We start from the raw sequence: 27,885 nt of genomic DNA on the forward strand, positions 1-27,885 counted from the left end.
TAAACAGATGTAATGTTTATTTTATTAACTGAATTATCCATGTCTCGTTTGCTAAATATGGTTTACAATCCCACCTTAAAATGCCGGCTGTTTAAAAGACTGGATCGCAGGGGCCGTTGATCCTCAATGTCATGTATTAACAGTTATTCGATGACACATTGTATGGTGGCCAGCACCCTTTCAGCTGGCTGTTTGAGGTGTGATTGCGAGCAATATCAAGCGGTTACCAAAAAATATATTCCAAAAAATATGATGCATTTAAAAAATATGCTGTTTTTGAAAGTACACAATATATTAACTTTTTTTTGTTCAAGTAAAATGTTCTTTGTTGTTAATAAATCGCAAATACCTTGAACAATTATCTTTTCTGTGTACGCAAAGTGGCTTTATTCATATTGCAACAAGTTTGTACATACAAGTCACCAAAATAAATACTAATCTCTAATCAGTGATATTCACACGTTTGCAGCCATTTATTTTGTCCAATGGATAGGAATGAGATGTGTTAAAACATGACATTATTAGATCTGTTATTAAAAAAAAAAAAAAAAAAAATCAAAAAATGTCCTTTTTATTTGTACAATGCATTTTACGGTACATCAGCTTTTATTCTGGAAATTCTTTGTTTTAACATTAGATGCGGCTTTTCCTTTTCAAATTAAGGTGTGGAAAACCCCCCAAAAATGAACACCCACCCCAAAATATATATAAAATAATAACCTAGCCCTGATTGGAAATAGCCCTTTTGATTGAAATATACATGAATATTCTATATACACTTACCTCCAGCGAGATTAGAATGCAAGAGGCTTAATTCTCACACTTCGGTGAAATCTAAAAGGACAGCATTGGGAAGGGACACAAGGGTGGGGGTGGGAGCACCAAAAAAACGCTTTGGTAACATGTGCAAGGAAAGAGAGCAGATGAGGTGTCTAGAAAAGGGTTAACAAATAAAAGAAGATGTTGGGGATAATAGTAAAATGTAACCTCCCTCCACCCCCACACAAAAAAAAAAATCAACTTCCAAAATACTTTATATCAGACGCTTTCCGGTTTGATGGAGCTGGCTGGTAGCTGGATATGTCCGCTCCGTATTGGCATGTTTAAAGGGACGCTCTTCCAGGATGTTGTCTTCTCTGTTTTATATGTCCACGTACCACATTAAATATTCAGTTCCTGCTCTTGCTGAGACTTTTAGGATTTCTTAGGGTGGCTAGATTTCCCTGCTGAAACAGCACCTTGGCAGGCCGATGTATCACATATTCCAGGGGTACCCTGGGCACCTATCGAACCAGCTCTTCCTGGCTCACCGGGGAAACCAGGCTCACCGTGTGCACCATCCCGGCCATCTCTGCTTGTTCCTGGTACTCCTTGGGCACCTGGAATGTCAAATAAAAATTTTCATTCAGAGGGATTGCCCAGAATTCCCTCTTCAGAAATGTGGGCATTATGAATGGGAAAATAAAACTTTTTTTAAACATGTACTCTTTAAAGTGGAATTCAGTGTACAATAAATATATTTAAAGGCGTACACCCTCTTAGCACCAAAACATTTTTTACAAATCAAAACATATATACATTGTATAACAAAGTACCCAAAGTTAGAACATTGTACAATAATTCGTACCATAAATACGATTTTATTTGAAGGGATACTACAGGCACAAAACTAACAAAATTGGGGGGCGGGGCCTGACCTCGGAGCAGAGTGGAAGCACACTACAGCAGCTCCCGCTAAAACCGGCAAATTTCTCCAATTTTTATAGCCCTAATGGCGCACAAACGGGTCAGAAAGGCCACCCAGTGAGCAGTGACATCGGGGTGCACTAATCAAGCGACAGATCAAACCCCAATCACGGACACGATGGTGAGGCCTACAAACATGGCAGGCGCGGGAGGGACGGCCGCTCTCCTGACGCCACAACCAGCCAAGATCCAGGACTTGGGCCCTCGTCTCCCCCCCTCTGGACCGGTGGGGGTCATCCCGGTCCACCTCCACAAGCTCCCCCTGCGAAGGGGTGTACAAACGATAGGGACACAGGGTTCCAAACCTACTGGCACGCAAGCCCCCAAGATGGCGGATGCCGTCTCAACAGCATACCCACAAAGTATATGGCTGGACACTGAACACAGGCTAAATGCTATCTTCGCCTCCTTTTGGAAACAGCTGAGGGCTCGCATGCGGCCTCAGGGACACGCACCACTAACTACCGAGAGACCACACAACTCACCGCGAGTTGCACAGCGTATTGCACCCGCGAGCACCCATCTCCGGCGAAGGGCCCTCTCCTACATGGTCGGGAGGAGACCCCCGAAACGCAAAATGCAGAGGGGCAGGTGCGGCCCGACCAAACAAGCGACACAACGAGGTACACGACCCAGAGTGACGTCCACACCGGGTAGGCGACCATGGAGCTACCCCGACCCGAGACGGGTGAACTCAGCTCGGACCACAATGTGGAGGACTCCGGGGCTCCACACTCCCTTACATCTGGGAGACTGCGCAAGCTGACCAGCACAATACAAGCCTGGGAGATGACCACACAAGGAGTAGGCTGAAGCACGGGCAAAGCGGGACTCAAAACCTCTGTGGGTTACCTTCGATGCCCCCCCTGCTCACGGAAGGCAACATAAACACACGACTGTTACAATACAGAGGACTACATGTTCAAAACGAGATATGTCTTTATGTTTACGTTCCCCTGTTATTTTAGTTTATCATAAGCAGGTTTATTAAGAGTGACTCAATGTATCCAGCAAAACTAGTCTCCTAATTACTCACATTTACTATATCTGTCTCCCTCCATTACTGTGCATGGGCCATAGGGCTCATATTATTCAGCACTCCGTTTCAACCTGTCTCACTAGTACTTGAATATACCCACAATAGATATAAATTGTTAGCAAAAAAAAAAACGAAATTCTGCCATTTAGAAGTTAAATCACTTTGTTTATACGACCCTAGTCACACTTCCCTTCATGTGACTTACACAGCCTTCCTAAACACTTCCTGTAAAGAGTAATCTAATGTTTACTCTTTACAGCACAGTGTGTTTAGGTTACAGTATACTATCTCCTGCTGTGTTCATCTCCTGCTGTGTTCACCCACTAGAGCCTGCAGCGCCCCCTTGTGTGTGATTTAAAGTTCAATTAACACAACAGGAGCTAAGAACTTGTAAAGTAAACACACTGCTCTGTAAGATCTGATTTAAAATAAAACTATTTTTTTCATGTAGGTCGTGTCAGTTACAGCCAGGGGAGGTGACTGTGGCTGCATAAACAGAAACAAAAGTGATGTAACTGTTAAATGACAGAAAATTGAGCAATAAGACTGCATGGGGCATGATCTATACTAAAACTGCTTCATAGTTGTATTGGTACTTAGAATGTACCTTTCACTGCAAGTAGGTGCACACATAATTTACACATTGTGTTGGGAAACATTTTTAGCAAATGCAAAATATATGCCAAGTTCTTTCTGTTGGGCTACATGAGATTTTATTCTCTATGTGGTAGGAAGTTTTATTACGCATATAATAGTGAGCAAGTGGTCTGTAGGTTCTCAGTGAATGGGGGGCACGCTGTCTGTAGGTTCTCAGTGAATGGGGGGCCCGCTGTCTGTAGATTCTCAGTGAATGGGTGGCCCGCTGTCTGTAGATTCTCAGTGAATGGGGGGCACGCTGTCTGTAGATTCTCAGTGAATGGGTGGCCCGCTGTCTGTAGATTTTTAGTGAATGGGTGGCCCGCTGTCTGTAGATTCTCAGTGAATGGGTGGCCCGCTGTCTGTAGGTTCTCAGTGAATGGGGGGCACGCTGTCTGTAGGTTCTCAGTGAATGGGGGGCCCGCTGTCTGTAGATTCTCAGTGAATGGGTGGCCCGCTGTCTGTAGGTTCTCAGTGAATGGGGGGCATGCTGTCTGTAGGTTCTCAGTGAATGGGTGGCCCGCTGTCTGTAGATTCTCAGTGAATGGGTGGCCCGCTGTTTGTAGATTTTCAGTGAATGGGTGGCCCGCTGTCTGTAGATTCTCAGTGAATGGGTGGCCCGCTGTCTGTAGGTTCTCAGTGAATGGGGGGAACGCTGTCTGTAGGTTCTCAGTGAATGGGGGGCACACTGTCTGTACTGTAGGTTCTCAGGGAATCAGGGGCACGCGGTCTGTAGATTCTCAGTGAATGGGTGGCCCGCTGTCTGTAGATTCACAGTGAATGGGTGGCCCGCTGTCTGTAGATTCACAGTGAATGGGTGGCCCGCTGTCTGTAGATTCACAGTGAATGGGTGGCCCGCTGTCTGTAGATTCACAGTGAATGGGTGGCCCGCTGTCTGTAGATTCACAGTGAATGGGTGGCCCGCTGTCTGTAGATTCACAGTGAATGGGTGGCCCGCTGTCTGTAGGTTCTCAGTCAGTAGGAGGGCACGCTGTCTGTAGGTTCTCAGTGAATGGGGGGCACGCTGTCTAGGTTCTCAGTGAATAGGAGGGCACGCTGTCTGTAGGTTCTCAGTGAATGGGGACACCCTGTCTGTAGGTTCTCAGTGAATGGGGGGCACGCTGTCTGTAGGTTCTCAGTGAATGGGGGGCTCGCTGTCTGTAGGTTCTCAGTGAATGGGGGCACACTGTCTGTAGGTTCTCAGTGAATGGGGGGTACACTGTCTGTACTGTAGGTTCTCAGTGAAGGGGGGCACGCTGTCTGTAGGTTCTCAGTGAATGGGGGGCTCGCTGTCTGTAGGTTCTCAGTGAATGGGGGCACACTGTCTGTAGGTTCTCAGTGAATGGGGGCATGCTGTCTGTACTGTAGGTTCTCGTGCACGTGTCACTTGTGTGTTTTTGGGTGGGAGATGTTTTAATGGGCTATTAAGTGATGCCATTTGATGTGTATATTTTGAATGGGAATGCCTGCTTCTGCTTTCTTTTGTTGTGTAGCTGGAGCTAGAATGACAATACCTTGTTCTCCTTGATCTCCAAAAGGTCCATCAATACCTCGTCCAACGGGTCCTTTGTCCCCCTTTTCTCCAGCATCACCTAGAACATGTTAGGAGAGTTTAGGGAGGTAATGACCAAGAACAATCTCACCCATCACTCCAATTTACAGATAAAGAGCATTAATAGAAATCATCAGGCACTAACCTCTTGTACCAGGATCACCTAACTCTCCAGTTGGTCCTCTGTACCCTGGCGGGCCACGAGCCCCAGGATGTCCAACACGACCTTGGGCTCCTTGAGGTCCTGGTGGTCCTGCTGGCCCTGGCCGACCCATCAAACCAGGGGCTAGGGGTCTTCTGAGATTAGCAGCTAATTGTGCAATGTGGTCTGGAAAGAAAGTATAGAGTAAATACACACTATGTATTATAATCTATATAAACCCACTGATCCTTACTTTAAAATGAGTTTATCACACAATCTCCTGTTTGCTTTATAAAACAACAATTTTGCTCAGTGTTTATTTCATACCTTTCAACCAAAGTAATTAACTAAAGGGTGAACCACCGAGAAGTCAAACTAAATGCTAAGAGAACTTTTGCCCAAAATAGCAGAACTGAACGAATGACTAACTTTTTCCAATTCAAATCATTTTACCTACAATTCATAATTCTTAAAAGTTCTCACATTCGTAAATAAACGTGTATTGATAAAACCGGTGCCTTTATTAGTTACAGTAACTGACTGGTTTAACCCCTTAAGGACGCGTGATGGAAATATTCCGTCACGATTCACTTTTATTTCTGAAGTTGTGTCCTTAAGGGGCTAATCGCGTTACTGACATAATAACGTGTGTCCATAAAGAAACGTCATTGTATTCCAGGCACAGACCGAAATAAGCTAAAGATACCCATTGCATTATATTCCATGGGAGACATGCTGGCACATATAGCTGGAGCATTAGCAGTGGGCCATGTTTGTCCAAAATGAGGGTTTATTGTGCATTTTTATGGGTCTCAAAAAAAGACAGATGTTCAGCTGTTTGGTTAAAGGACAAACCGACAGCTGTAAGTTATAATTACTTCCTCTAGATAAAATGGCTGGAGTACAGAGGTTCTAACGCAGATATAAAGTATAACTTGCTTCATGGGGTCCCCCCACCCCTGTATTCTAATTTATGTTTATTTTTCCTTTTGGTATATAGCCAGCATTGCCGTGTGTAGAATTATTCATTGTTATCTACGGTATTCTGGTAAAAAGAATTAAAACCCGGCAGCTCTCCCCACCGTCTCCCTGTCGTAAGCTGGTTTTACTCACCGCTGATCATTCCTCCACATAACTCTCGAATATGCTGCTCACTCGCCTGCTTGCCCTAAGACACACAAAGATAAAGCACTGTATTGATTATATCATTATTATTAATATCACCATTTAGATAGCATTTTACAATAAAAAATGTAAAACATAAAGAGGGGCCTGTTCAAAGGAGCTTACAATCTAAACAGCTGCGTTATAAAATCTTTAATTTACCTAAATTTTTTATTTGGCAGAAACAGATCATTTTGCAGTGTGCGGGACACCCCCTAAATAACACTACTGGAAGCTTTGTTCTAATAAAGTGTCACCTTGTACACCTGACAAACTATATTCCATCCAAGTACAAATCTTGGCCTCCCCGGATGGATAGGCTCCTCAATGTCAGACAATCAATAGATACTTTCATCTTTACACAGACTAAGGGAGCAGCGCCCACATCTCTTGGTCACTTTGTCTAGTTTGGGTTTTGTTCCTGTTTCTTTCATGTCTCATTGAATAAAGCTAGACCGTTCAAATAGAAGCAGGAAATGATATCGTGCTGGAAATGGATTTAATACTTCTGCTTTTTGTTTCCTGTACATTTATTTACAGATTGCACTGGCTTCCCGTGTAATGATTCTCTATATCTACGCATTGTGCTTGTGCAGTGTTCATCACTAAAATGCTACCGTTTATGTTGTTCTATATAACAAAACGTGTAAATTCTGTAAATGGATATAGTTTAATCAGCAAATTGCCGTCTGGAATATAACGGCTCATACTTACAGGAACTCCGGCTTTTCCCGTGATTCCCGGTACTCCTTGCTCTCCTTGGAATCCCATTGGCCCCGGAGGTCCTGGGATGCCTGGAACACCAGCTGTACCATTGGGCCCCACAACCCCTTTAGGACCAGGTTCGCCTCTCACACCGGCCTGTTAGGGGGGGGAAACAAAACACAGGTACTTCATCAATGTGAAATGGACCCTACTTTCCATAAGGCAGAACTGCCTGGGATCAGGATGAATGGGCAGATTTCCAGAGTAAATTAGCAGATTCTCTAGTAAATGATGAGGTTCTAAGGGTCAAAGGGCGAATGGACAGATTGTCTTCTGTTTAATAATATATAGGGGATCCATCACTCCCCTTTAATTCAAGATAAGAATGGAAAGTGCGTAGACTCAGATCAGAAAACAACCAAAAATAATAAACCTTTGTATGTGCAGGAAAGTGTTATCTTACCTCTCCTTTCTGTCCCACAGGGCCAAACGGTCCCTACAAAAAAACACAAAGCCGATATAAGGGTGTGGTGACCAGGGGAATTCGTGGAATAAGAACATATTGACCCAGATCATACTTTAAATATCCATAGAATCTGTCCTCTAAAATCCTCGACACATAATCTTACAGGGGCATTAAAGAGTTGGAAATTCTGTGTGCATTCAGAGTAAATTTCAACTTTTAGGACAACATATCTGAATTGGAAAATACTCCAAAAAAGTTGTTTTCAGTTCAGCTATTTTGCCTTGAAGGTTGAAATTCACAACAATTCACACTCCTATGAATAACCCTGTAAATACGGAGATCCGGTATTATAAACGCAGTCACCGCTGTACCCAGAGTATTGGAGTGAATTTTGAGTTGGACAAACCCCAACTCATGCAACACAGCTCTGAGCACGGAGTTGGGCAACGTATCTTCATATTGAGGGCCGTTCTGCGGAGGGTAGGTACTAAGAGTTGATATTTAGGTAATTAGTGGGGAAAAAAGTTTAAACATTACACCAGAGACGGGAAAATCCAGCGGTGTTACACTCACCAACTCTCCTTTCTCGCCTGGAAGTCCGTCTGAGCCACCAAGTCCCTAAAACAGAAACGCAACTCCATCAGGAAGTTTAAACACACACTGATATTCACTAAACTGAGATGTCACAAATTCAAATGACCAAAATGGACAATATGGGAAAATGCTTCAAGATATACATGTTTTCAGCTTGCCTATTGTGGCTAACCATTAGTAAATGACTCTCCCAGGGTGTGGTTAGTTTTAGTCTGTGCTCTTACTGCGGGTTCCTAATTTGCAGGCGGTCGCCCCGTTTCATCATACTAACTGGCAGCAGGGACGGACACTGCAGTCAGCTTAGCCGTGTGCTATCTAAAATACACAGTGTGGGTTAATGCTGCATTCTAATAACCACAACTAACAAGCAATATCTACAGCTGTGTTCTCTACCAGTCTGTCACCACCATGGGGCAGCATTTTACTCATGGAGATCTGATGGTATAACGATCAATATATTGCATGTTGACCTGCAGTAGGGAGCTCTAAATTTAGTAAAGTTTACTCCAATAATAAGAGGGAAATTGCTACCAATTAGACCTGTCTTGTAGACCTCACCTGGTTTCCTTTGGGTCCAGCGGCTCCAACAGGTCCCTGAGAAAAGAGAAAGCCAAGAATTAATGAAGTTAACAAAGCAAAGTTCAGTAAGCTCCTCCCTCCACGGCTGCTGTGGCCTTTCGGTTAATTGCAGACTAATTAGACAATTTGTTGCAGGATTAGAGGCCATTTAGGGTTGTGTTTGGGAATGTTCCTTCATTCCCAGCGTGTTACGACCGACTTCCGGACCTTAGACCTGATTGATGTGGTCAGAACGTCCTCCGTCCTGCTGGATAATCTGCAATTTAATGCTTGGAGGACTTAGATTTATAATTTAGAGTACAGCAGGAGACTGGCCCTTAATCTGTCCGTGGTTCATTAGGGATTTGTGCTGATGGGAAGAATTCTGATTAATATGGCACGTCTGCACAGTGAAGAAACATCTAGAGAGTTATCTAGAACAGAGACTGAGCAATTTCTATACTTTGTATCGGTGCTAAGGTCCAGCTCATGGATTGCACAAACCCATTTGATGTTTAGAAAAATGCAGAAAAAGCATTTATTTAGCACAAACCCTAGGAAACATTGATAGCTAACGTTAACCATGACTGCTGTAAATTATGACAGAAAGTAAAGACAATTGTATGCAGCAAAGTGGTTATAATGAGAAGGTAGGACACTGCTACTGGACAGAAATGTCTAGTGTGACATAGGTACATTAAAATCACTGGAGCTGAAACAAGCAGGCGTCAGAGGAAACTTTAATTTCCAGTACCCACCAAAGCCCCAAAAAATAGAACAGGACTATTAGAAACTAACGTAGTGATCAGAACATTATACTCTGATAACTCGACTAGAAGGACGTACATTCTCTGCGTGCTATTGGCAGATACCATACACTGGCGGTCCGGGTGTCATTGCGCAGTGATAATGTCAGGTCTTTCACCACTGAAATAGTGGTTTATGCGATTCTATCCCAGAAGGGGAATTACCAACAGCTGGTGCATTTATCTCCTCTAAAAGGAAACAAATTGCCCAAACTCTTGGGCCACCACATGTAGTGCAAGGAAGCAATAACTGCACAGGCTAAACTGTGACGTTACATTGTCTATTATTGCAGTCAGCAATTGTTTTAGTAGCCATGGGCTACACGTTATATGAGTCTCCATGTGTGATAGCTAGACAATACGGACTGTATTCAGACTGGGATCAAAGCACAGTTTGATCCCACTGAATAAAGACAGATATAACAACGTGGTATGCACTGATATCAAGGGTCGCTTACACGCTCTCCAAATCCACCACGGATCCCAGTTGGACCTGCTAAGCCAGGGTCTCCGATGCTCCCTTTAATACCCTAAAAATATAAAAGAAAAGGATGCAGGATGTCAAAATATGTCATGTCATGATTATAGAACATATTTTATTACAAAAAAATCAAATTAAATATCTACCGTATATACTCGAGTATAAGCCGAGTTTTTCAGCCCATTTTTTGAGCTGAAAAACCCCAACTCGGCTTATACTCGAGTCAGAGTCTGTATTATGGCAATTTGCATTGCCATAATACAGACTGGGGGGAGAGGGGGGCTGGCAGAGCTGTACTTACCTTTCCTGCAGCTCCTGTCAGCTCTCTCCTCCTCCGCGCCGTCCGTTCAGCACCTCGGTCAGCTCCCAGTGTAAGTCGCGGCTCTCGCGAGATTTACACTGGGAGCTGACAGAAGAGCAGAACGGACGGCGCAGAGGAGGAGAGAGCTGACAGGAGCTGCAGGACAGGTAAGTTACAGCTCTGCCAGCCCCCCTCTCCCCCCCACTGAACTGCCACTGGACCACCAGGGAAGGAGAGCCCCCCTCCCTGCCATATATCAAGCAGGGAGGAGGGACGAAAAAAAATAAAAATAAATAAAATAATAAAAAAAAATTAATAATAAAAAAAAGGGGTATAAGGACCACTATGGGAGGGAGGGGGTGGGTTAAGGACCACTATGGGAGGGAGGGGGGTATAATGACCGCTATGGGAGGGAGGGGGGGTATAAGGACCACTATGGGAGGGAGGGGGGGGGGGTAAGGACCACTATGGGAGGGAGGGGGGGATAAGGACCACTATGGGAGGGAGGGGGGGGGGTAAGGACCACTATGGGAGGGAGGGGGGTATAAGGACCACTATGGGAGGGAGGGGGGGATAAGGACCACTATGGGAGGGAGGGGGGGATAAGGACCACTATGGGAGGGAGGGGGGTATAAGGACCACTATGGGAGGGAGGGGGGGATAAGGACCACTATGGGAGGGAGGGGGGGGATAAGGACCACTATTGGAGGGAGGGGGCTATAAGGACCACTATGGGAGAGAGGGGGGGTATAAGGACCACTATGGGAGGGGGTGGGATAAGGACCACTATGGGAGGGAGGGGGGGGTATAAGGACCATTATGGGAGGGAGGGGGGGTATATGGACCACTATGGGAGGGATGGGGGGGATAAGGAACACTATGGGAGGGAGAAGGGGGATAAGGACCACTATGAGAGGGAGGGGGTGGGATAAGGACCACTATGGGAGGGGAGGGGGAAGTAAGGACCACTAGGGGAGGGGAGGGTAAGGACCACTAGGGGAGGGGTGAGTCAGGACCACTGGGGGGGGAGTGAAGGAACACGGGGGTGGGGAGGTAAGGACCACTGAGGGAGGAGGAGGGGAAGTCAGGACATATGGGGGGGAGGGGGCGGCAAATTTTTTTTTGCCTACGGCGGCAAATATCCTTGCACCGGCCCTGCACACACTGCATTCACACACTGCATTCATGCACACACACACTGCATTCATGCACACACACACTGCACTCATACACACACGCTGCACACATACGCACACACTGCATTCATTATACACACACTGTAAATAAATATTCAATTAATATATTTTTTTTAGGATCTAATTTTATTTAGAAATTTACCAGTAGCTGCTGCATTTCCCACCCTAGTCTTATACTCGAGTCAATAAGTTTTCCCAGTTTTTTGGGATAAAATTAGGGGCCTCGGCTTATATTCGGGTCGGCTTATACTCGAGTATATACGGTACTATGCAGCCCTTAAAGACACTGTGCCCCGTGCCCTGACCTATCAGCCTGTAAAGAGACTGTGTCCTGGCCTTCTATCAGACTGTAAAGAGACTGTGCTCCGTGCCCTGGCCTTCTATCAGCCTGTAAAGAGACTGCCCCGTGCCCTGGCCTTCTATCAACCTGTAAAGAGATTGTGCCCTGTGCCCTGGCCTTCTATCAGCCTGTAAAGAGACTGCGCCCCGTGCCCTTACCTTCTATTAGCCTATAAAGAGACCGTGCCCTGTGCCCAGGCATTCTATAAACCTGTAAAGAGATTGTGCCCCGTACCCTGGCCTTCTATCAGCCTGTAAAGAGACTGCGCCCCGTGCCCTTACCTTCTATCAGCCTATAAAGAGACTGCCACGTGCCCTTACCTTCTATTAGCCTATAAAGAGACCGTGCCCTGTGCCCAGGCATTCTAGCAACCTGTAAAGAGACTGTGCCACGTGCCCTGGCCTTCTATCAGCCTGTAAAGAGACTGTGCCCCATGTCCTGGCCTTCTATCAGCCTGTAAAGAGACTGTGTCCTGGCCTTCTATCAGACTGTAAAGAGACTGTGCCCCGTGCCCTGGCCTTCTATCAGCCTGTAAAGAGACTGTGCTCCGTGCCCTGGCCTTCTATCAGCCTGTTAAGAGACTGTGCCCCGTGCCCTGGCCTTCTATCAGCCTGTAAAGAGACTGCCCCGTGCCCTGGCCTTCTATCAACCTGTAAAGAGACTGTGCCCTGTGCCCTGGCCTTCTATCAGCCTGTAAAGAGACTGCACCCCGTGCCCTTACCTTCTATTAGCCTATAAAGAGACCGTGCCCTGTGCCCAGGCATTCTATAAACCTGTAAAGAGATTGTGCCCTGTGCCCTGGCCTTCTATCAGCCTGTAAAGAGACTGCGCCCCGTGCCCTTACCTTCTATCAGCCTATAAAGAGACTGCCACGTGCCCTTACCTTCTATTAGCCTATAAAGAGACCGTGCCCTGTGCCCAGGCATTCTATCAACCTGTAAAGAGACTGTGCCCCGTGCCCTGGCCTTCTATCAGCCCGTAAAGAGACTGTGCCCCTGCCTTCTATCAGCCTGTAAAGAGACTGTGCCCCGTGCCCTGGCCTTCTATCAACCTGTAAAGAGACTGTGCCCCATGCCCTGGCCTTCTATCAGCCTGTAAAGAGACTGTGTCCCATGCCCTGGCCTTCTATCAGTCTGTAAAGAGACCGTGCCCTGACCTTCTATCAGCCTGTAAAGAGACTGTGCCCCGTGCCCTGGCCTTCTATCAGCCTGTAAAGAGACTGTGCCCTGTGCCCTGGCCTTCTATCAGCCTTTAAAGAGACTGCGCCCCGTGCCCTTACCTTCTATTAGCCTATAAAGAGACCGTGCCCTGTGCCCAGGCATTCTATATACCTGTAAAGAGACTGTGCCCCGTACCCTGGCCTTCTATCAGCCTGTAAAGAGACTGCGCCCCGTGCCCTTACCTTCTATCAGCCTATAAAGAGACTGCCACGTGCCCTTACCTTCTATTAGCCTATAAAGAGACCGTGCCCTGTGCCCAGGCATTCTATCAACCTGTAAAGAGACTGTGCCCCATGCCCTGGCCTTCTATCAGCCTGTAAAGAGACTGTGTCCTATGCCCTGGACTTCTATCAGCCTGTAAAGAGACTGTGTCCTATGCCCTGGCCTTCTATCAGTCTGTAAAGAGACCGTGCCCTATGCCCTGGCCTTCTATCAGTCTGTAAAGAGACCGTGCCCTGACCTTCTATCAGCCTGTAAAGAGACTGTGCCCCGTGCCCTGGCCTTCTATCAACCTGTAAAGAGACTGTGCCCCGTGCCCTGGCCTTCTATCAGCCTGTAAAGAGACTGTGCCCCATGCCCTGGCCTTCTATCAACCTGTAAAGAGACTGTGCCCCGTGCCCTGGCCCTCTATCAGCCTGTAAAGAGACTGCCCCGTGCCCTGGCCTTCTATCAGCCTGTACAGAGACTGTGCCCCGTGCCCTGGCCTTCTATCAGCCTGTACAGAGACTGTGCCCCGGCCTTCTATCAGCCTGTAAAGAGACTGTGCCCCGTGCCCTGGCCCTCTATCAGCCTGTAAAGAGACTGCACCGTGCCCTGGCCTTCTATCAGCCTGTACAGAGACTGTGCCCCGTGCCCTGGCCTTCTATCAACCTGTAAAGAGACTGTGCCCCGTGCCCTGGTCTTCTATCAGCCTGTAAAGAGACGGTGCCCCGTGCCCTGGCCTTCTATAAGCCCTTAAAGAGACTGTGCCCCAACCATCTATCAGCCCTTAAAGAGACACAGCCCCCATAAATTGCACATGAAGCTGTGCTTAAGGGGATGGTGTAGGAGTAAGATGCATTAAGACAGACAAGATATATATACAGTTTCCATGGGAACCCGGATAATGAAAGCAGCCCTGCAACATGGATTACACATAACAGCCATCTTTTTACTGTTTCCATGCTGGGAGAAACATGAGCAGTACTGCATGTTTGGCCAGTGGGTGTCTCAGGGCTCTTACTGCTGGCCTGGCTGCTACCTCTCCTCCATACATACCTGTCCCTGCCCTGTCACTTACCATACTGCCCTGCTCTGATACAGAGTATAAACTATAATCGGATCAGCCGCTGCTAACCACAAATAATGAACTCCACAAAACACTGACCTGAAAGCCTCGCACCCCTGGAACACCGATGGGTCCCTGCAGCCCCGTAGATCCCTGGGCAGAGAAAAAAATTGAAAATGTGAGCTTCTCTGATTTACCAATATTCACTGGGAGAGACGCTGTGTGGAGATGGTTTGTCCTTCCTCCGGTAAACTCATTCAGACTTTAGGATGTTCCTTAGAATAGAGAGAGTAATGGGCTGCAGCCTATGTACATTTCCTCTCGTGTAATTAAGAATCCAGTCTAATGCTAATATTGCATCAATACTATTGATTTATATCAGTATTTAATATCCTGTAACATATTTACTATTAAACCCAGCATGATACAGTGACGGTAACACGTCACAGTTTGTACAGCGCTATGATGATGGCGGCTGCATCCTTGGTATAAAGGTGTCCATGTGACTTGTTTACTTTATGAGTGTGCTTTTATAAAAGCACATTATTTCTTGGGACCAGAGTTTGGGGAGTATTATTTGGGTACAGAGATAAACATATTTAGACACTCAAGGGGTTAATTTGTCAGAAGGCAGTCACTGCCTCCCCCATCTCTGATTAATAATTGTGGAGGATATTTTAGCGCATAGCGCTCTGTCTCAAATATATTACTTAAAAGGATGGTTGAAAGCCAGGGTTGCCACCTTATAGGGGAAAAAATACCAGCCATGCTAATTTGCATAAATAATTATATATGCACACCATCACAGGACATGACATCACGTGATCTTACGTAACATCACAGGGAGTGACATAAGAGGAAACAAATGGATCAAGACTATTCCCTAAATCACTAAAATACTACTTACAATGTGTGTGCTATGTCTGACAGTGCATGCAGCATTGTGTATGTGTAGGAATGTGTCAGTGTGTATACTGTGTCTAACTGTGTGTGTGTGTCATTGTGTGTATACTGTGTCTAACTGTGTGTGTGTCATTGTGTGTATACTGTGTCTAATTGTGTGTGCGTGTGTCATTGTGTGTATACTATGTTCTTGTGTGTTTCATTGTGTGTATACTGTCTGATTGAGTGTTTCATTGTGTGTATACTGTGTCTAATTGTGTGTGCATACTGTGAGCGTGTCAGCGTGTATACAGTGCATGTATACTGTGTCTGATTGTGTGTATACTGTGAGTGAGTCGTGTATATACTATGTCCGATTGTGTGTGCATATTGTGTCTGATTGTGTGTGTATACTGTGTGTGCATCCCTGTGTCCGATTGTGTGTGTACCTGCCGTGTATAATAGAGGTGGATATTTTAGATCCATTTTTGTCACCGTTCTCTCCCAGACTCCCGTCAGAGAAAAATACCGGCACCGGCCAGACAGCCTTATATACCGGCCAGGTGGCAACCATATTAAAAGTACATCATGTTCTCTTCAAACGTACCGCTCCGCCTCTGGGTCCCGCAGCCCCTCTTTCTCCTGGGGGCCCCGCTTCACCCTAAAAGAAAGAAAAAAACACAGTGTTGGAGACTGCCCTCAGGGGAGTGAATGTGCAATAATCTCTGTTGTCATGGCGACATACTAATCTAGGTAAATAAGCACTCTCTACACGGGCCAGTTTAACAGTTGGCTACCCTGCACAAAAACAACCAGCCACCCACCTAATTAGAGTGTGAGCTGCCGCAATCAAACCTTCTCATTTTATAAAACACTGCGTTAGAGTTACCAATTTATTGTCTGAAACGGGCTTCTAGGTGTAGGGCAGTCACCGTGGAAACCAACTGAATGTTCTGGCTGATTATTCCATATCTACAACAGTCACTATAGAAACGAATGTTCCTGCTTGTTATTCTGTGTTAGTATTTTACAAACCCCTGGACTAGTTGTTCCGGGCCATGGAGCTGGATGGTAACAGAGCTAAAAGGGGGGAGTTATTAATGCCCCCCACCACGAGCAGCACCTGGCTGGGGGTTTAAACATCGCTTCTTACTGGCTGTTGGGGGATACATACGGGAATACCTGGCTCTCCCGAAGGTCCTGATTCTCCAAGCTGTCCAGTGGATCCCTGCAAGAGAAACAATGCCGGACAGAATTACACCCCAGTGTACAGACACAATATTCCAGTGTTTATATGAGACCGGCTATCAGACACTTACCAACTGGCCCTTCTCTCCTTTCAGTCCGGCTTTACCTGGAAGCCCCTATTAGAAGATACACAATACATGGTTAACAGGAGGAGGATGAAAACGTGGAAATTAACCCCCGTAATTAACTCAGAAATCATCAATTCAGGTTATATTCAGGGAAATATATTACACAGAGACTCAAACCGTTTAATTTCAGATATAACCCTGCAGATTTACACAAGGAGTGAACAGAATGGGTCTGTTTACTTCGTTTAGGGTCCATTGATTTATAAACCAAAAGGTGTTGGGATGGAACATGCATTCGGTTAGGCAAACAGGTTTACGAAAAGTCATACAGGCTCCTCTACGGACAAACTGCATCAGGACAGTAATATCGGCTGCATTTCAGGGCAGAGGTGTATTTTCTATTATCTAATTTACATTATACTATCAAACGATTCAAAACAAAATATAAATGTTTGTGTCAGATAACATGGCGGCATTCAATATGGGTGGATATTTGTTCTACAACTAACTGTATGCCACGTTACTCACAGGAAGCCCGTTTGGACCCTTTTCTCCAGGGACTCCCATTCTACCAGCATCACCCTGGAAGACACAAAGCAAAGAGAAGAGTTTATAGAACAAAACTGATCGAGATCACTTCTGGATATATAAGGATTTATCTGGATCACACTTCACTAATCTGCACAAATAATGGATTATCTAGATCACACGGCTAATTTGGACATATAATGACTGATCTAGAACACACATCACTAATTTGGACATATAATGGCTGATGTAGATCACACGGCACTAATCTGGATATGTAATGGCTGATGTAGATCACACTGCACTAATCTGGATATGTAATGGCTGATGTAGATCACAAGGCACTAATCTAGATATGCAATGGCTGATGTAGATCACACAGCACTAATCTGGATATGTAATGGATGATGTAGATCACACGGCACTAATCTGGATATGCAATGGCTGATGTAGATCACACGGCACTAATCTGGATATGCAATGGCTGATGTAGATCACACGGCACTAATCTGGATATGCAATGGCTGATGTAGATCACACGGCACTAATCTGGATATGCAATGGCTGATGTAGATCACACGGCACTAATCTGGATATGCAATGGCTGATGTAGATCACACTGCACTAATCTGGATATGCAATGGCTGATGTAGATCACACTGCACTAATCTGGATATGCAATGGCTGATGTAGATCACACGGCACTAATCTGGATATGCAATGGCTGATGTAGATCACACGGCACTAATCTGGATATGCAATGGCTGATGTAGATCACACGGCACTAATCTGGATATGCAATGGCTGATGTAGATCACACGGCACTAATCTGGATATGCAATGGCTGATGTAGATCACACTGCACTAATCTGGATATGCAATGGCTGATGTAGATCACACTGCACTAATCTGGATATGCAATGGCTGATGTAGATCACACGGCACTAATCTGGATATGCAATGGCTGATGTAGATCACACGGCACTAATCTGGATATGTAATGGCTGATGTAGATCACACAGCACTAATCTGGATATGCAATGGCTGATGTAGATCACACGGCACTAATCTGGATATGTAATGGCTGATGTAGATCACACGGCACTAATCTGGATATGCAATGGCTGATGTAGATCACACTGCACTAATCTGGATATGCAATGACTGATGTAGATCACACGGCACTAATCTGGATATGTAATAGCTGATGTAGATCACATGGCACTAATCTGGATATGCAATGGCTGATGTAGATCACACGGCACTAATCTGGATATGCAATGGTTGATGTAGATCACACTGCACTAATCTGGATATGCAATGGCTGATGTAGATCATACGGCACTAATCTGGATATGCAATGACTGATGTAGATCACACGGCACTAATCTGGATATATAATGGCTGATGTAGATCACACGGCTAATATTGATATATTATGGCTTGTCTAGACCACACAGCACTAATTGCCGATCTAGGTCAAACATCACTAACCTGGATAATTAATTGCTGGTCTAGATCACACAGCACTAATCTGGATAATTAATTGCTGATCTAGATCACACGGCACTAGTCTGGATTTATAATGGATTATCTAGATCACATGGCACTAATCAAGACATATAATGGCTGATCTAGATCACACAACACTAATCTGAATAATTAATTGCTGGTCTAGATCACACAACACTAATCTGGATATATAATGAATGATTTAGATCACACAACTAATATTGATATATTATGGCTTATCTAGATCACATGTCTCTGATTTGTAAATATAATGACTGTTCTAGATCACACAGCACTAACCAGTGCATATAATGGCAGATCTAGATCGCACAGCACTAATCTGGACATACAATGGATGATCTAGATCACACGGCTAATATTGATATATTATGGATTATCTAGATTACACAGCACTAATCTGGACATATAATTGCTGATCTAGATCACACGGCACTAGTCTGGATTTATAATGGATTATCTAGATCACATGGCACTAATTAAGACATATAATGGCTGATCTAGATCACACAGCACTAATCTGGATATATAAGGGATGATTTAGATCACACAGCTAATATTGATATATTATGGCTTATCTAGATCATATGTCTCTAATTTGTAAATATAATGACTGTTCTAGATCACACAGCACTAACCAGGGCATATAATAGCTGATCTAGATCACACAGAACTAATCTGGACATACAATGGATGATCTAGATCACACGGCACTTATCTGGATATAACATGGATGATCTAGATCACACTACACTAATCTGGGCCTATAATGACTGATCTAAATCACACATCACTAATCTGGGTATTTAATAGTTGGTCTAGATCACACAGCACTAATCTGGATATATAATGAGTGATTTAGCACACAAGGCTAATCTGGATATATAATGACTGCTCTAGATTAAACTGCACTAATCTGGACATATAATAATGTGTGCGTATGTGTGTGTTGCATTCAATGAACATATAACATATTCTAAACTGAAAAATAATGTTATATGTAAAATGTAAACTGCAAAATTAACCACAAGATACATCCTGTCACAATACATTCTGTATCTTGACTTTTGCAAAACACAAAAGGTTTCATTTCTGTATACACAAAACCTGGTTCTGATGAATTGTTAACACACCATTTTGTTCAGGATATTAGATATTTTTAGGTTATTTTAAATAAATGCTATTGATCTCATGATGACAATCTGATATGATAATCTAACGCCATCATCATACTTTCTGTGAACTATTTTTTAAACACTAATCTACTGTTTAGATTTATCTGGATACCTTAACCCACTGCAATAACTCAGCATTATTTTAGATATAAAATATTAATCTCGAATACATGGCAAAAAATTTAAAATAGCAACAACAAAAAAATTATCTAAAAATATAGATTGCAAAGCTTCAGTATAGATACAGCATAAAAACCCGGTCTAGATTACATAGCATTATTCTGGCTAAATACAGCTTGGTCTAGATTACACAGCATTATTCTGGATAAATACAGCTTGGTCTAGATTACATAGCATTATTCTGGATCAATACAGCTTGGTCTAGATTACATAGCATTATTCTGGACCAATACAGCTTGGTCTAGATTACATAGCATTATTCTGGATCAATACAGCTTGGTCTAGATTACATAGCATTATTCTGGACCAATACAGCTTGGTCTAGATTACATAGCATTATTCTGGATCAATACCGCTTGGTCTAGATTACATAGCATTATTCTGGCTAAATACAGCTTGGTCTAGATTACATAGCATTATTCTGGCTAAATACAGCTTGGTCTAGATTACATAGCATTATTCTGGCTAAATACAGCTTGGTCTAGATTACATAGCATTATTCTGGCTAAATACAGCTTGGTCTAGATTACATAGCATTATTCTGGCTAAATACAGCTTGGTCTAGATTACATAGCATTATTCTGGATCAATACAGCTTGGTCTAGATTACATAGCATTATTCTGGATCAATACAGCTTGGTCTAGATTACATAGCATTATTCTGGCTAAATACAGCTTGGTCTAGATTACATAGCATTATTCTGGATCAATACAGCTTGGTCTAGATTACATAGCATTATTCTGGCTAAATACAGCTTGGTCTAGATTACATAGCATTATTCTGGATCAATACAGCTTAGTCTAGATTACATAGCATTATTCTGGATCAATACAGCTTGGTCTAGATTACATAGCATTATTCTGGATCAATACAGCTTGGTCTAGATTACATAGCATTATTCTGGCTAAATACAGCTTGGTCTAGATTACATAGCATTATTCTGGATCAATACAGCTTAGTCTAGATTACATAGCATTATTCTGGATCAATACAGCTTGGTCTAGATTACATAGCATTATTCTGGATCAATACAGCTTGGTCTAGATTACATAGCATTATTCTGGATCAATACAGGTTGGTCTAGATTACATAGCATTATTCTGGATCAATACAGGTTGGTCTAGATTACATAGCATTATTCTGGCTAAATACAGCTTGGTCTAGATTACATAGCATTATTCTGGCTAAATACAGCTTGGTCTAGATTACATAGCATTATTCTGGCTAAATACAGCTTGGTCTAGATTACATAGCATTATTCTGGCTAAATACAGCTTGGTCTAGATTACATAGCATTATTCTGGATCAATACAGCTTGGTCTAGATTACATAGCATTATTCTGGCTAAATACAGCTTGGTCTAGATTACATAGCATTATTCTGGATCAATACAGCTTGGTCTAGATTACATAGCATTATTCTGGATCAATACAGCTTGGTCTAGATTACATAGCATTATTCTGGATCAATACAGCTTGGTCTAGATTACATAGCATTATTCGGGATCAATACAGCTTGGTCTAGATTACATAGCATTATTTTGGATCAATACAGCTTGGTCTAGATTACATAGCATTATTCTGGCTAAATACAGCTTGGTCTAGATTACATAGCATTATTCGGGATCAATACAGCTTGGTCTAGATTACATAGCATTATTTTGGATCAATACAGCTTGGTCTAGATTACATAGCATTATTCTGGATCAATACAGGTTGGTCTAGATTACATAGCATTATTCTGGACCAATACAGCTTGGTCTAGATTACATAGCATTATTCTGGACCAATACAGCTTGGTCTAGATTACATAGCATTATTCTGGACCAATACAGCTTGGTCTAGATTACATAGCATTATTCTGGACCAATACAGCTTGGTCTAGATTACATAGCATTATTCTGGATCAATACAGGTTGGTCTAGATTACATAGCATTATTCTGGACCAATACAGCTTGGTCTAGATTACATAGCATTATTCTGGATCAATAAAGGTTGGTCTAAATTACATAGCGTTATTCTGGATCAATACAGGTTGGTCTAGATTACATAGTATTATTCTGGACAAATACAGCTTGGTCTAGATTACATAGCATTATTCTGGCTAAATACAGCTTGGTCTAGATTACATAGCATTATTCTGGACCAATACAGCTTGGTCTAGATTACATAGCATTATTCGGGATCAATACAGCTTGGTTTAGATTACATAGCATTATTCTGGATCAATACAGGTTGGTCTAGATTACATAGCATTATTCTGGATCAATACAGGTTGGTCTAGATTACATAGCATTATTCTGGATCAATACAGCTTGGTCTAGATTACATAGCATTATTCTGGACCAATACAGCTTGGTCTAGATTACATGGCATTATTCTGGATCAATACAGGTTGGTCTAAATTACATAGCATTATTCTGGCTAAATACAGCTTGGTCTAGATTACATAGCATTATTCTGGATCAATACAGCTTGGTCTAGATTACATAGCATTATTCTGGACCAATACAGGTTGGTCTAGATTACATAGCATTATTCTGGATCAATACAGGTTGGCCTAGATTACATAGCATTATTCTGGATCAATACAGCTTGGTCTAGATTACATAGCATTATTCTGGACCAATACAGCTTGGTCTAGATTACATAGCATTATTCTGGATCAATACAGGTTGGTCTAAATTACATAGCATTATTCTGGACCAATACAGCTTGGTCTAGATTACATAGCATTATTCTGGACCAATACAGCTTGGTCTAGATTACATAGCATTATTCTGGACCAATACAGCTTGGTCTAGATTACATAGCATTATTCTGGATCAATACAGGTTGGTCTAGATTACATGGCATTATTCTGGATCAATACAGGTTGGTCTAGATTACATAGCATTATTCTGGATCAATACAGCTTGGTCTAGATTACATAGCATTATTCTGGACCAATACAGCTTGGTCTAGATTACATAGCATTATTCTGGATCAATACAGCTTGGTCTAAATTACATAGCGTTATTCTGGATCAATACAGGTTGGTCTAGATTACACATTATCGTGGATAAATAAAAGCAAGTCAAAATAATTCAAGGCCACTGAGACACATGTGAACGGTTCTAGTTCTCACTGCATTATTCTAGAGATATCATTATTGCATAAAGTGTCCAGTTCCACAAATTACTTTAATAGAATATAATCTTGGAGATTACTGGGTTCGGTTATTATGTGATACTGAGAACTGAGCTGGTGGACGTAGTGCCCCCTATTCTCTGTATGTAAAGATACAAACTGCCAGGGACCAGAGCCAAACTGGAGCTACCTCCGTTACAGGAACGCCACTTAGCGCAGTTGGTGGTTACTGAACCACTGACTAGCTCACCATCTGGTAAATTCATTACATTTTTCATATTAAAGGATCACTATAGGGTCAGGAACACAAACATGTATTCCTGACCCTATATAGTGTTATAACCACCATCTAGCCCCTCTGGCCTCCATAAATATAGCAAAATCGTACTGTATTCAAGCCAGAAGCTGTAGATCTGCATGCTGTTTGCCTAACTGGTAGCCTGATCCAATCACAGTGCTTCCCCATAGGATTGGCTGATACTGACAAAGAGGCAGATCAGGGGCAGAGCCAAACACAGCCCTGGCCAATCAGCATCTCCTCCTAGGGATGAATTGAATCAATGTTTCTCTATGAGGAAAGTTCAGTGTCTGCATGCAGAGGGTGGAGACACAATGTTTGGATGCATTTTAGGCAGCCATGACCCAGGAAGGATCTCTAACAGACATCTGAGGAGTGGCCAGTGAAGTTATCACTAGGCTGTAATGTAAACACTGTATTTTCTCTGAAAAGACAGTGTTTACAGCAAAAAGCCTGAGGCCAGAACAAATTCAATAAGCTATAGTTGTTCTGGTGACTATAGTGTCCCTTTAATTCCCATTATTACCAGGAGTCTTCAACATAAACCTCTGCTCAGCTAAAACCGACTGGGCTCCCTCCAGCCAAGGGGCTGCCTGGAGAATAAAAGTTACACTTTTTGTGAATTCACCGACATCCAGAAGATTGTTAGATGTTCTCAGGATATGAGTAAGCCAGTACATCCCTAAATCATATTTTTATCTAGTTGAGTGCATTGGGAGTTGTTGTCCACAGATTGCCCCCTTTGTTTTGCACTGAAACCCACGGCGAGACACGTCCCCTAGAAGTACCTACTTTCTCACCATCCAGTCCTGAGTTCCCATCTCGTCCATCTTGTCCGGGCATACCCTGGGGAAGAGGAGACAAGGGGATAAGGTGCGTTAGACAACACCAAGAATTGTGAGAAACTTCCAGACTCTGTAACGGAGTGTTAGAAAGACTCCAAATATGTGTGTACATATATCACACATATCTAGATTATTCTACCTATTGTTATATATGCATGCTCCTAGATGTCCCATATATAGGTATCACACACTCATGTCGCAATTATCCTGTTCTATAAACTATTGTGAATTAGAATCTGGCCACCTACCGGTTCTCCTAAGGGTCCAGCACCTCCTGGCATTCCTTTAGGCCCCGATTTTCCCTGGAAAAAAAAAACATTGTATTAACATACACTTTATAAATGTCTCTACAGTACTACAGATTTACACCACTCATAATGGGCTCATAATACCAATCACAGCACAAATTAACATCTATCTTCCAAGCATGCATCATTAACCGCATGCACAGAGCCTGTGCCAATGATTACTATAATATAACTCAAGGGCTGTGCGCATAATGTGATGTCATAACATATTAAACTCTAGAACACATTACTTTAATCTCCTTGAATGGTGAGCAATAAAAGTGTTAAACAGAAAGCGTGGGTAATCAGAAGGGGGATGGTCATCCTTGACCAGAAAACTCACCGTGTCTCCCTTAGGACCCCAGTATCCCTGAGAACCTCGGACGCCTTGGTCCCCCTACAATGAGAGACAGACGCAGCAATGAGATCTGTGGATGGAAAGGGTTAGCACAGTGCCAAAGTGCCCCTCTCTTCTTGGTCTGTTCATCGTGTCATTGTTTTCAGTACCTGTCATGTAAGGCCTACACTGATTGAGAAGACTGGTTTGAATCCCTTAAAAATTAAAAAAAAATTGTGATCCCCATGTTAGAAGCAGATAAACTGGAATGCATTGATTTGCACCTGTGTTTATCCGTGTTACACTTACATCTCACCATAATTGTTTATATCGCTGTACGAGGTCTATGTTACCATGAGTGTTTATATCTCTGTATAGGTTCTATGTCACCTTGAGTGTTTATATCACTGTACGGTGTATGTTTCCATGAGTTTTTATATCTCTGTATAGGCTCTATGTCACCTTGAGTGTTTATATCTCTGTACAGGGTGTAGGTCACCCTGAGTGTTTATATCTCTGTACGGGGTCTATGTCACTACAAGTGTTTATAACTCTGTACGAGGTCTATGTCACCATGATTGTTTACAACTCTGTACAGGATCTATGTCACCATGAGTGTTTATATCTTTGTACAGGGTCTATATCTCCATAAGTGTTTATATCTCTGTACAGGGTCTATTTCACCACAAGTGTTTATATCTCTGTACAGGGTCTATGTCACCATGAGGGTTTATATCTCTATACGGGGTCTATTTCACCACGAGTGTTTAGATCTCTGTACAGGGTCTATTTCACCACGAGTGTTTATATCTCTGTATGGGGTCTATGTCACCATGAGTGTTTATATCTTTGTACAGGGTCTATATCTCCATACGTGTTTATATCTCTGTACAGGGTCTATATCTCCATAAGTGTTTATATCTCTGTACAGGGTCTATTTCACCACGAGTGTTTATATCTCCATAAGTGTTTATATCTCTGTACAGGGTCTATTTCACCACAAGTGTTTATATCTCTGTACAGGGTCTATTTCACCACAAGTGTTTATATCTCTGTACAGGGTCTATGTCACCATGAGGGTTTATATCTCTGTACGGGGTCTATTTCACCACGAGTGTTTATATCTCTTTACAGGGTCTATATCTCCATAAGTGTTTATATCTCTGTACAGGGTCTATGTCACCATGAGGGTTTATATCTCTGTACGGGGTCTATTTCACCACGAGTGTTTATATCTCTGTACAGGGTCTATTTCACCACGAGTGTTTATATCTCTGTACAGGGTCTATTTCACCACGAGTGTTTATATCTCTGTACGGGGTCTATATCTCCATACGTGTTTATATCTCTGTACAGGGTCTATATCTCCATAAGTGTTTATATCTCTGTACAGGGTCTATTTCACCACGAGTGTTTATATCTCCATAAGTGTTTATATCTCTGTACAGGGTCTATTTCACCACAAGTGTTTATATCTCTGTACAGGGTCTATGTCACCATGAGGGTTTATATCTCTGTACAGGGTCTATTTCACCACGAGTGTTTATATCTCTGTACAGGGTCTATGTCACTACGAGTGTTTATATCTCTGTACAGGGTCTATTTCACCACGAGTGTTTATATCTCTGTACAGGGTCTATGTCACCATGAGTGTTTATATCTCTGTATGGGGTCTATGTCACCACGAGTGTTTATATCTCTGTACGGGGTCTATTTCACCATGAGTGTTTATATCTCTGTATGGGGTCTATGTCACCACGAGTGTTTATATCTCTGTACAGGGTTTATTTCACCACGAGTGTTTATATCTCTGTACAGGGTCTATGTCACTACGAGTGTTTATATCTCTGTACAGGGTTTATTTCACCACGAGTGTTTATATCTCTGTACAGGGTCTATGTCACTACGAGTGTTTATATCTCTGTACAGGGTCTATTTCACCACGAGTGTTTATATCTCTGTACAGGGTCTATGTCACCATGAGTGTTTATATCTCTGTATGGGGTCTATGTCACCACGAGTGTTTATATCTCTGTACAGGGTTTATGTCACCACAAGTGTTTATATCTCTGTATGGGGTCTATGTCACCATGAGTGTTTATATCTTTGTACGGGGTCTATGTCTGTATGCAAGAGAAGGAGAAAGTGTCGGTAGGATGGGGAACATGCTTAATTCATACGTACAGCCTTCCCAGGGGGTCCTGGAGGACCCGGGGGACCCCGAAATCCAGTATCTCCCTGAAAACAAACAAAAAACAAACAGACAGGAGATAAATGAAATAGATTAAGACAGAGTAACTAGTGCAAGCCAACAATAACTAATTGAAATATTATTCTATGTCGCAAACTTTACCTGAATTCAAGAAACTAAGTACCATATGTGCTCCCAAATTCAGAATTGCATGTATGTATGTGTGTGTGCAGGGATCGTTTATAAGTCAATAAATACCACGAACCACCAGCTTTAAAACATGACATCCTCTGTAATTCGTATTACAATGAAATAGGACATGCTGAAAATTAATTACACCTTTTTTTCATGAGTTATGAGATTGGAGGTAAAGGAAGACAGTTTAGTTTCCCCTTAAAAATGTACCAATGCTGTGAACATATACACTATGCGTGACACATGCAGAATGATTGACACATGCAAAAGTTCCTTTTCAATTTTCACGACTCTTTACACAGGATCCTCCTTCTCCCTACACATTCTGCTAACACAACGGGACCGGAAGTTTATATACAATAGGGCCGTCCTATCCTCCGCTAGCCTCTGTGTGCAAGAGGTCTCCTGTAAATTAATCTCTAGGTAGTACAGAACACCCTCACTATTACACTCTTTGTATCCCTGTTACCGAAAAATGTTGGAGATGTCAGGACACAGAAGGTTCTATAAAACATATTTGGTGGTTCTGTGCAGCAATAACATCTTTCTGGGTCTGGGTTCTGGGTTCTATAAGTAAACATATGCATCTTAAATATTCTCTCACGCCGCCTCAAGTGTTCTTGGGTTGGCCTAAAGTATCTCCAGACAATCACATGGAAGCACTATTTTGGCTTCTGACTGGAGCAGCCAAATCTCTTATCCCCTCTTGCTGGAAACTGCTTGATCCTCCCAGCTTCGAACATTGGGTAGCCGAGGTGGAATCGCTTAGACCCCCAGG

The 27,885-nt window shown here is 43.0% G+C and overlaps 1 protein-coding gene across 1 annotated transcript in view; it reads right to left on the bottom strand.

The window, feature by feature from the left end:
- Positions 1–449: 449 nt before the first annotated feature.
- The window catches only part of COL9A3 (collagen type IX alpha 3 chain), a 52,456-nt gene continuing 25,020 nt past the window's right edge, over positions 450–27,885 (bottom strand). Inside the window, exons 15-32 of the mRNA XM_063459581.1 lie at positions 26,906–26,959; positions 24,728–24,781; positions 24,346–24,399; positions 24,045–24,098; positions 16,940–16,993; positions 16,415–16,459; positions 16,270–16,323; positions 15,703–15,756; positions 14,313–14,366; positions 9,867–9,938; positions 8,603–8,638; positions 8,024–8,068; positions 7,448–7,480; positions 6,994–7,140; positions 6,229–6,283; positions 5,119–5,301; positions 4,936–5,013; positions 450–1,379 (exon numbers count right to left, since the gene is read on the bottom strand). Of these exons, the coding sequence (XP_063315651.1) occupies positions 1,195–1,379; positions 4,936–5,013; positions 5,119–5,301; positions 6,229–6,283; positions 6,994–7,140; positions 7,448–7,480; positions 8,024–8,068; positions 8,603–8,638; positions 9,867–9,938; positions 14,313–14,366; positions 15,703–15,756; positions 16,270–16,323; positions 16,415–16,459; positions 16,940–16,993; positions 24,045–24,098; positions 24,346–24,399; positions 24,728–24,781; positions 26,906–26,959 (1,311 nt within the window). The 3' untranslated portion in view covers positions 450–1,194. The remainder of the gene's footprint in view (positions 1,380–4,935; positions 5,014–5,118; positions 5,302–6,228; positions 6,284–6,993; positions 7,141–7,447; positions 7,481–8,023; positions 8,069–8,602; positions 8,639–9,866; positions 9,939–14,312; positions 14,367–15,702; positions 15,757–16,269; positions 16,324–16,414; positions 16,460–16,939; positions 16,994–24,044; positions 24,099–24,345; positions 24,400–24,727; positions 24,782–26,905; positions 26,960–27,885) is intronic.

The sequence above is a fragment of the Pelobates fuscus genome, chromosome 6 (genome assembly GCF_036172605.1).
Source record: "Pelobates fuscus isolate aPelFus1 chromosome 6, aPelFus1.pri, whole genome shotgun sequence".
Taxonomy (NCBI): domain Eukaryota; kingdom Metazoa; phylum Chordata; class Amphibia; order Anura; family Pelobatidae; genus Pelobates; species Pelobates fuscus.